Source organism: Peromyscus eremicus, chromosome 8a (genome assembly GCF_949786415.1).
Source record: "Peromyscus eremicus chromosome 8a, PerEre_H2_v1, whole genome shotgun sequence".
Classification (NCBI taxonomy): Eukaryota; Metazoa; Chordata; class Mammalia; order Rodentia; family Cricetidae; genus Peromyscus; species Peromyscus eremicus.
The window spans coordinates 66,325,116-66,334,754 of NC_081423.1; the positions used below are offsets into that span (position 1 = coordinate 66,325,116).

At 41.0% G+C, this 9,639-nt stretch overlaps 1 protein-coding gene across 1 annotated transcript; it reads left to right on the forward strand.

The window, feature by feature from the left end:
- Window positions 1–880: 880 nt before the first annotated feature.
- Window positions 881–9,414, forward strand: LOC131917044 (schlafen family member 13-like). Its single transcript, XM_059270685.1, is given in 5 exon segments — window positions 881–1,937; window positions 6,003–6,155; window positions 7,719–8,442; window positions 8,614–9,274; window positions 9,277–9,414. Coding segments are annotated over 5 exon segments (2,733 nt in total).
- Window positions 9,415–9,639: the final 225 nt, after the last annotated feature.

Below are 9,639 nucleotides of genomic sequence, written 5' to 3' on the forward strand. Positions count from 1 at the left end.
TCATGTGTTTTGTCCCTCTCCTCTAAGACCTCAGCTTCTGCATCTTTTCATAGTAACCATTTGTGTCATCCACTAAATACTTTTTTTGGGGGGATAGGGGGTGGGGGTGTTTCAGGATAAGGTTTCTCTGTGTAACTTTGACTGTCCTGGAACTCACTCTGTATGCCAGACTGGCCTCGAACTCAGAGTTCCTTCTGCCTCTGCCTCCCAAGAGCTAGGATTAAAGGCATGCACCACCACCACCTGGCATTTCACTAAATCATACAATAGACTTTCCAATCTCAACTTGCAGCACCTGTCAGTAGCTTATGTATCTGAATTGTCAGCAGGTGGCCCTGTGCTCCGTTCCCCCATACCATATTTCTTTTGTTTTTCTCCTGCCTCTCTGTGTTTTCATGACCTTTTTGACATCTCCTTCCAGTATATTCTCTATTAATCCCCTAATTAAATGGGAATATGTTCCAAGCTGTGAAATCTCATGCCATGGCACATCCTTGCATTAGGTGATCCCTCCTGCTCCTGTACCTCAATGCTGATGGCTTCATCCTGACAATTCTAGTGAGTAGGTGACATTAGCTCCTCCTGGGAGCATTATTACACTACAGTTTAATAGCCAAAGTAGTTCAGATCCTCTTTAATGTGTTTTTCCTCCGATAACCCATATCACATGTGATGGTAAGTTCTACTTTCATTCCACCTCCAAACGGTTTCTAAAGACAAAGGACTATTTCTTTCTTACTTGCTGCTTTACTGCTTTGATAATATATATTTGAGTTAGATTAAATATTTTCATTAAGTAAATGAATGAATTGTGTGCACGAGAGAATTAATATTAATAAAAGTAAAACAAGTATCTGGATTGTTTGATTATAGGACCAACATGGAAACAAATCTCTCCTTCGAGGTGATAAAGTCTCACCCAGACTTGGTCATCCATGTAAAAGAAGTGACTCTTGGGGAAGAAAACCGAAATAAAATGGACTCAAGGAAGAGAAAGCTGGAGAAGACAAAAATTACAAAGGCTGCCTGTGCTCTGTTAAACTCCGGAGGAGGAGTGATTGAGATACAAATGGCCAACAACAGTGATCATCCTGTGGAGGTGGGACAGGACTTGGAACAGTCTTTGATTGAGCTTATCCAGTCTTCTGATTTGCAGACTTTCTTTGAGACCCAACAACGAGGGAACCATTTTTACATTTTTGTTAAATCTTGGAGCTGTGGCCCTGAAGACGGTTCTGCTAAGCCTCGCATTTGCAGCCTAAAATCTTCCTTGTACCGTAGAGCTGAAACTTCTTGCATTCACATGAATTCTATAGATGCATTCACATTTCTAAAGGATAAGAAGAGTGTGAAACATAGTCTGACTGAGGAAGAAACTCCACCTGTTAAAACACCCAAAGCTATGCATCAGAACAGCCTTGTATCAAATTCTCCTTTTAAAATTTTCCAGAGTGAGAAACTTGAATATGGTCAAATCTTGCCTTTTACTGAATCTACTTATATAGAGTTTAAACAATTCTCTACAAATCACGCCCCAGACTGTATAAAAAATAATATTCCAAAGTACATCTCTGCATTTGCAAATACCTGTGGAGGCTACCTTTTCATTGGAGTGGATAATGAGACTAGGGAGGTCTGGGGATGCCCAAAAAACAATGTTGATCGAAACTCTTTGGAAAGAGTGGTAAATGAAGTAATATCCAAGTTGCCAGTTTTCCATTTTTGTTCATCTAAAAAAAATGTGTCTCACCAGACCAGAGTCATAGATGTGTTTAAAGAGGGGAATTTGCATGGTTATCTCTATGTGATCAAAGTGGAGCCTTTCTGCTGTGCAGTGTTCTCAAAAGCTCCCACTTCATGGAGGGTAGACAAGGAGAAACGTATTAACAGACTGACTACTGAGGAATGGGTGGACATGATGGTGGATGCTGGTCCAGGTAAGAGGGGAGAGTTCTTTCTTCTCTGTCCTTTCCAACTCTTTTGAGTTCCTCTGTATCCCTCACACTCTGAAAGTCTGAGTTCATGACACCTACTGAAGTTGGCTTTCTCTGGATCTTTATGCTTTTTTGGATACAAGAAATGTGTAGGGCTGGAGAGATGGCTCAGCAGTTGAGAGCACTGGCTGCTCTTCCAGAGGTCCTGAGTTCAATTCCCAGCAACCACATGGTGGCTCACAACCATCTATAATGAGATCTGGTGCCCTCTTCTAGCATGCAGGCATTCATGCAAGCAGAACACTGCATACATAATAAATAAATCTTTTTTAAAAGTTGGAAATGGATTTTTTTTTTTTTTTTTTTTTTTGGTTTTTCGAGACAGGGTTTCTCTGTGTAGCTTTGCGCCTTTCCTGGAACTCACTTGGTAGACCAGGCTGGCCTCGAACTCACAGAGATCCGCCTGCCTCTGCCTCCCGAGTGCTGGGATTAAAGGCTTGCGCCACCACCGCCCGGCGGAAATGGATTTCTTTTGTGGTACACATATGCATATTCGATGGTTAAAATATGGAGGTCAGAGACCAACATGAGTCACTTCTCCTTCCACTAAGTGGAACTCAGGTTATCAGGCATGGAGGCAGGCACCTGTCAGGGTTTCTACTGCTGTGAAGAGACACCATGACCACAGCACCTCTTACAAAGGAACACATTTAACTGGAGTGGCTCACTTACATTTTCAGAGGATCAGTCCATTATCATCATGGTGGGACATGGCAGCATGCAAACAGATGTGGTGCTGGAGAAGTAGATGAGAGTCCAAATTCTTGGAGTCAACACTAAGTGATCTGAGAGACTGGGCAGTATCTTGAGCATATGTGAGACCTCAAAGCCTGCCTCCACAGTGACACATTTCCTCCAACAAGACTACACCCACTCCAACAAAGCCACACTTCCCAATAGTGCCACTCCTTTTAGGGGCCATTTTCTTTCAAACCACCATAACACGTTTACCTACTGAGCTATGTCACCGGTACCATGAAAATGGATTTCTTATTTGTACATATATTATAAAAAACCCTCACACTATAATTTGCTGGAACCTCATAGTAATTATCACCTGGTGCCAAAGTTTAGCATGTTACCAACTCAGGGAGTCAGGAACCCACAACAGATATGGTGTATTTTGGTTGGACCTAATTGTTCTTTTTGCTAAATCTTCTTTGGCTAATCAGTCTTTTGTGCTTCTGTATGAATTTCAGAAACTTTTTTTCTTAGTTCTGTGAAAAACATCATTGGAATTTGATAGGGTTTGTATGGACTAATTAGACTGAGATTGGTGATAGCCATTTTCATAGGAGGCTTTTTCTTCTAGTTTATGCCTCAGGGTTGAAAGTTTTCATTATAGAGGCCTCTTGCCTCCTTTGTTAGGTATGTTCTCAGGGATTTTTTTTTAAAAGCAGTCATTAAGGAGATCTTCCAGATCTGTTTCTCAGCAAGTTTGTTATTGGTATATAGAAGAGCTGCTGGGTTTGTGTATTGGTTTTTATATCCTGCTACTCTGTGGAAAGTTATCAAGTATAAGAGCTCACTGGTAGAGTCTTTAAAGTCTTTACGTTGAGAGTCACATCATCTGCGAATGGGACAATTGACTTCTTTTCTATTTGTACACTTGCCTTGAATAAGAGTGAACTTTGATTTTAGAGGCAGTTCTTTTGGTATTTTCTCACCTAGTATAATGCTAGTCTTAGGTTTGTCATATGCAGCCTTTATCATGTTGATGTCTGTTCTTTCTGTCCCTGGTTTCTTCAGGGCTTTTATTATGGAAAGATGTAAAATTCTGACACACTCATTTTCTGCATCTAAAGAGATGATCTGTGATTTTTGTCCCAGATTCTACTTATGTGACACGTTGCATTTATTAATTTGTCTATGTTAAGCCACCCTTGCTTCTCTGGAATGAAGCCTACTTGATCGTGGGAGGTGATCTTTTCAGTGTTGGGTTAAGTTTGGTTTGCAGGTTCTTTTTAAGTTTATCATGGAAATTGAGTGGCTGATTATTTTGTTTTGTCTTTTTATGGTTGTGCTGCCAAGACAATACAGCTTTATTGGGTGCATTAATAGTGTTTCTTCCCTTCTATTTCACAGAATAGTTTAAGGAACATTGCTGTTAATTCTACAGTGACAGTCTATTAGAAGTCCACATGAATCCATCCATATCTGGGCTCTTTTTGCTAGCATTCTCTTCATCTTCCTGTTGGGTATGCACAGATGGGAGGCTGTACTTCTGTCTCAGCTCTTTGTAAAGAGACAACACAATCTTCCCTCAAATGTGAGAAGGTGCATTGAATTGAAAGGGATTTAGCTGCATTTAGGCTGCTGCCACTTGAGCAATCTTGATTTAGTTTGGGTAGGTGATACATGTCCAAGGATTTCTCCTTTGATCCAAAACCCTAGATTTTTCACCTCTTTAGAATATAGGTTTTCAAAGTGTTCCCTGATGATCCTCTGGATTTTACTGATATCTGGTGTAATATTATCTCTTCTCTTCCTTTAGTTGGTTTAGCTAAGGGTTTATCAATCTTACCTATTTTTAAAAGGTCTGTTTTACTCATTCTTTTGATTATTCTTTTCATTCCCACTTCATTAATTTCTACCCTGAAGATTATTATTTATTTCTATCTACTAATTTTTGGCTTGGGTTTTCTTATTTGGTGAAGTGTTTCTCTGAGTTGAAATTCCATGATGCTACTTACTTGAGATGGCTCTGGTTTTTCCATGTAATCGTTCATAGCTATAAACTCCATTATTGGATTGCCTTTGATACATTCCAAAGGTTCCTATAACTGCTGCTTCCATTTTCATTTGATTATATAGTTATTTTAATTTCCCCATTTCATCAATGACATGCTGGTCATTTGTTTTTTAATCTCCATGTGTTTGTAAAGTTCTATAGTTTCTCTTGCTATTGATTTATAGTTTTATTTAATTTTGGTCTAATGAGAAACAAGAGATTATTTTTTTCTTTTCTTTTTCTTTTTCTTTCTTTTTTTTTTTTAAATTTTTTCAAGACCTGGTTTCTCTGCATAGCTCTGGCTGTCCTGGAACCTGCTCTATATCCAGAATGGCCTCGAACTCATAGAGATCTGTAGCTAGAGTTTTCCTGCCTGGCCCACAGTCAGGACAAATTTCTCTCACCTGCCAGTCCCACAGCCGCTCAGACCCAACCAAGTAAACACAGAGACTTATATTGCTTACAAACTGTATGGCCGTACCAGGCTTCTTGCTAACTGTTCTTACAGCTTAAATTAATCCATTTCTATAAATCTATACCTTGCCACGTGGCTCGTGGCTTACTGGCATCTTCACATGCTGTTTGTCATCTTGGCGGCTGGCAGTGTCTCTGACTCAGCCTTCCACTTCCCAGCTTTATTCTCCTCCTTGTCCCGCCTCTACTTCCTCCTGCCTGACTATTGGCCAATCAGAGTAATGCATTTGCCATACAGAACATCCCACAGCAGAGATCTGCCTGCCTCTGCCTCCCAGCTAGTACTCTTGAGCTCTGAGCCATCTCTCCAACCCAAGCTTCTCTTTCTGAGTCCAGCCTCCTACTACCTTGGCATGTCAGTGCCCAGTCCTTCCTTGCCCCATGCTTACCTTTCACAGCTGTCTCCTGCCCATGAACAGTGGCAGGCTGACACCAGGATCCCTGATTTGAGATTGTTTCTTGCTATCAGGACCCCCAAGGTAGCTCAGTACTAACCAGTGGGTCCTTTATCCAACTGGCACCCAGTGAAGTAACATAGGGGACCTCCTCTCCACTGCTTACCTGTGATGTCAGAGGAGTCACTGCCTCTCCAGAGCCTTCTATTGGATTTGAAGCTTTTGAGGATTCTGATTTTGTCATGTGGATGGGACTTCCAGTCTCTTCACCAGGGCTGCTTATATTACCTTCTGGATCAAGCTTCAACTTCCCTTCTGTATGATTTCTGGTGTTCTTCCAATTTTTCCCCTTTGGAATAGAGCCTATGCTTTGTTATTCTGACTGTTTTCATTCACTGTGTCATACAGAGGCAGCTGCCAATCAGTCATCTTCCCTCCGTAACCTGTGTGAAGACTTTGAGTCTCAACTGAGTCTCGCCAACAGCCCTCCACTCTGCAGACCAGTGTATTCTACGAAAGGATTGGAGGATAAAGTCGATCTCCAAAAGCATTTATTTCCAGGTATGCTCCAAAAGCATGTATTTCCAGGTATGAACAGCTAGTTTTTCCATTAGGAGAAAGAGACCATTTAATACCTTGGCTAAAAAAGAAATCAGTGAGATTGCCTTCTGCGACACCAAGTTTATGATGTAACAGTGCTACAAACCTCTTGGAAATGAGGTGTGGGTACCCTTGAAGTCATCTACCAGGGTAACTGCAAAATCTGATAAATATGCAGCAGTAAAGGCCCCCACCAGGAATTTAAAACATAGCATTCCCAGGGCTTGAGCATGTGTATTTGAGTCAGCTTCTCAAGGGTTCAGACACTGGGTTCAGAATTCACTGAACCAGTACAGCCATAGCAAAAGCCTTACACTGGAAGCACAATGATACAGCTGACCATTTTAGTCAGCTTTTAGGGACAGATGAAAGAACACAAGCCTTCACATGGCAGAATAGGAGGGCACACAGGAACTGTGAGTAATTTGTCTTCAAAGAAGTTGGTGAGAATAAGTCACTAGTTTCTGGGCTTGGTTCAAAATAATAATTCAAGATGATAGATTATGTCAGCTTTTAGCTATGTCTAGGAATTCCTACATAGGAAAGATCAGGGTTTCTGAAGGAAGGAATTGGCCTCTTCACCTTCACACTCTGAATATTTGTGAGATCTGTTACTCAAATACAATACAGAGACGTCCTATGTATAAATAAACATGTATGAATGCCCCAGTAATTAATGTATTAGGATAGCCTTAGGTCCAGTTTCAAAATTAATTTACTTGAACTCTTTTTTACTTTTTAACTTATCAGAAGTATTTTTGAACTTTTGACAAAGGAATCCGATATAAGAATAACTCCACAGATTTTGTTTGCATATTTTTAGGCTCAATAAACTCCATTTTGCTTGGCACAGACTTTTCTGTAAGACAATGGGAGGGTCACATCATTCCATCAGCTTGGTGGGACATGAGCTGAAGGAGATGTATACAGATGGAATTTCTCTTAAGTTGTACTACACAGAGGAGCTTAGTTCCTTTTTTATTTTTAAAATGTATTATAATTTTAATTTTTATTAAAAACAGATTTTTTTCATACAATATAATCTAATCACAGTTTGCCCTCACCCAGCTCCTCCTAGATCCTTGACACCTCTCTACCCACTCAAACCCACATCCTTTTCCCCTCTCTCTCTTTCTCTCGCTCATTACACAACAAATGGACAACTAAAACAAACCAGAATAGGACAAAACAAACAGAAAAAAATAAAGAAAAAGAACAGGAAACACATACATACAGAGCACACACACACACACACACACACACACACACAAACACACACACACACCATAAGAACACAAAATTGTAAACCATAATAAATAAGCAAAAGACCTGTAAGGTAAGAAATACACCCAGACAAAGCATGTGAGGAAAAAAAAAAAAAAAAAAAAAAACACCTCCGAAAATACCATTGAGTTTCTTTTGTGTAGGCCATCTACTTAATTCTCCATTTTAGACATAGTATGTGAATTATACAAAACAATACAAACACTTATTTGAAATCTTATCTATTCTTTCCATGTCCAGTGTCACCAGGACGTTTGACATATACTCCTGAATCCCTCTGGAGGGAGCTGTGCTCAGAGCATGAGAGATTGGAGAACTTAATAAGCCAGGAAATGAGTTCTGTCCCCTGTGGTTTGCTGATTGTCTCTAGAAGTTGGGCTGTGGACCTGGACCTGGAAGAGAAGCAGGGAGTCATCTGTGATGCTCTGCTGATTGCAGAGAATAGCTCCCCAACCCTCTACACCATTCTTGAGGAGCAGGATGAGGGGGGACAGGACTACTGTACCCACACTGCCTTTACTTTCAAGCAGAAGCTAGTGAACACTGGTGGCTACACTGGGCGGGTGTGTGTCATGACCAAAGTTCTCTGCCTGAGTTCCAAGAGCAATGTAGAGACCAGTGAGTGGTCAGCCTCTCCTTTAGATTACCCGTGCTCCTATAAGCTTGCCAACACCCAGGAAATGGAAGCCTTGCTGCAGGCCCTTGTGATTGTCTTGCTCAACTTCAGGTCTTTCTTGAGTGACCAGCTTGGCTGTGAAATTTTGAATCTTCTCACAGCCCAACAGTACGAGATATTCTCAAAAAATCTCCGCAAAGCCAAGAAACTGTTTGTGCATGGCTTGCCGGGGTCGGGGAAGACAATCATGGCCATGAAGATCATGGAAAAGATCAGAAACACATTCCACTGTGAAACAGATAGAATTCTCTACATCTGTGAAAATCAGCGTTTGAGGGACTTTATCGGGTATGTGTTTGGATCTTATGTCTGTGTGTTATCAATCTGAGTTTGAATTTTTCTCTTAAGTTACCCTGATTCTTGGGAATTAGACAGTACAATGACCTGTGACAGCAGTGCTGTGTTTCTGGGCATGTGATACAGTTAGAGAAACAACTAATGTCCTTTTCACCATTACAGGGGAAAAAATATTTGCCAGGCAGTGACCCGGAAAACTTTCATGAAAAATGAATTTGAGACAGACAGAATCCAACACATCATTGTTGATGAAGCTCAGAATTTCCGCACTGAAAATGGGGACTGGTATAATAAGGCAAGATCCATCACTCAGAGAGAGAAAAATTCTACCAGAATTCTCTGGATCTTCCTGGACTATTTTCAGACAAGCCACACACAACAGAGTGGCCTGCCAGATTTCTCATGCCAGTATCCAAGAGAAGAGCTCACAAAAGTGGTACGTAATGCAGACCAAATAGCTGAGTTCTTAAAAAGTGAGTTACAGAAAATCAGAGATAACCCTCCACCCAATATCCCTCCCAAATCCCTGGAGATGCTCAATGTATTTACCTGTGCTCAAGGTGTATTAGGCATCTACAAGCACAAACAATTGAGCTGGAAAGACATGGTGATCTATGTAGCAGATAAGTGCAATTTTTTCCTGAGGAATGGCTATTCTCCCCAAGATATCGCTGTGCTTTTCAGCACAGAGGAGCAAAAGAATATACATAAAGGTGAGTTCCTGAGAGAAATGAGGAAGAAGAGAGTGTCTCAGATGGATGATGACACGTTTGACAGCATCCGTCGATTCTCGGGCCTGGAAAGAACCATTCTGTTTGGTATCTGTTTGATCCCCATTCAGTTGAGCCAGACATTTTCCACAACCTATTGCTCTGCTTGGCTTCCAGAGCAAGGAAACGTCTGTATATTCTGAGCTTTCCTAATCATCCTCCCCCTGTGGATGAGGCTCAGTCTCTTGAATAGGATGCTTGAGGCCTAGGTTCATTCACTGGCGATAGGAAAACAAAACCTCATCTAGGCCCTTCCGTACAAGAAGAAAGATAAAGATAGGACAAAGCTCTGTCCTGCAGTTTCAGAAAATGCTGACAAAAAGATTACCGGTGGACACTGAAACTCGCTGTGCATCTCAGGCTGAAAACTAAGTTGAAGAAAAGAGCGGCAAAGCAATGTGCACATGACACGTGCTGT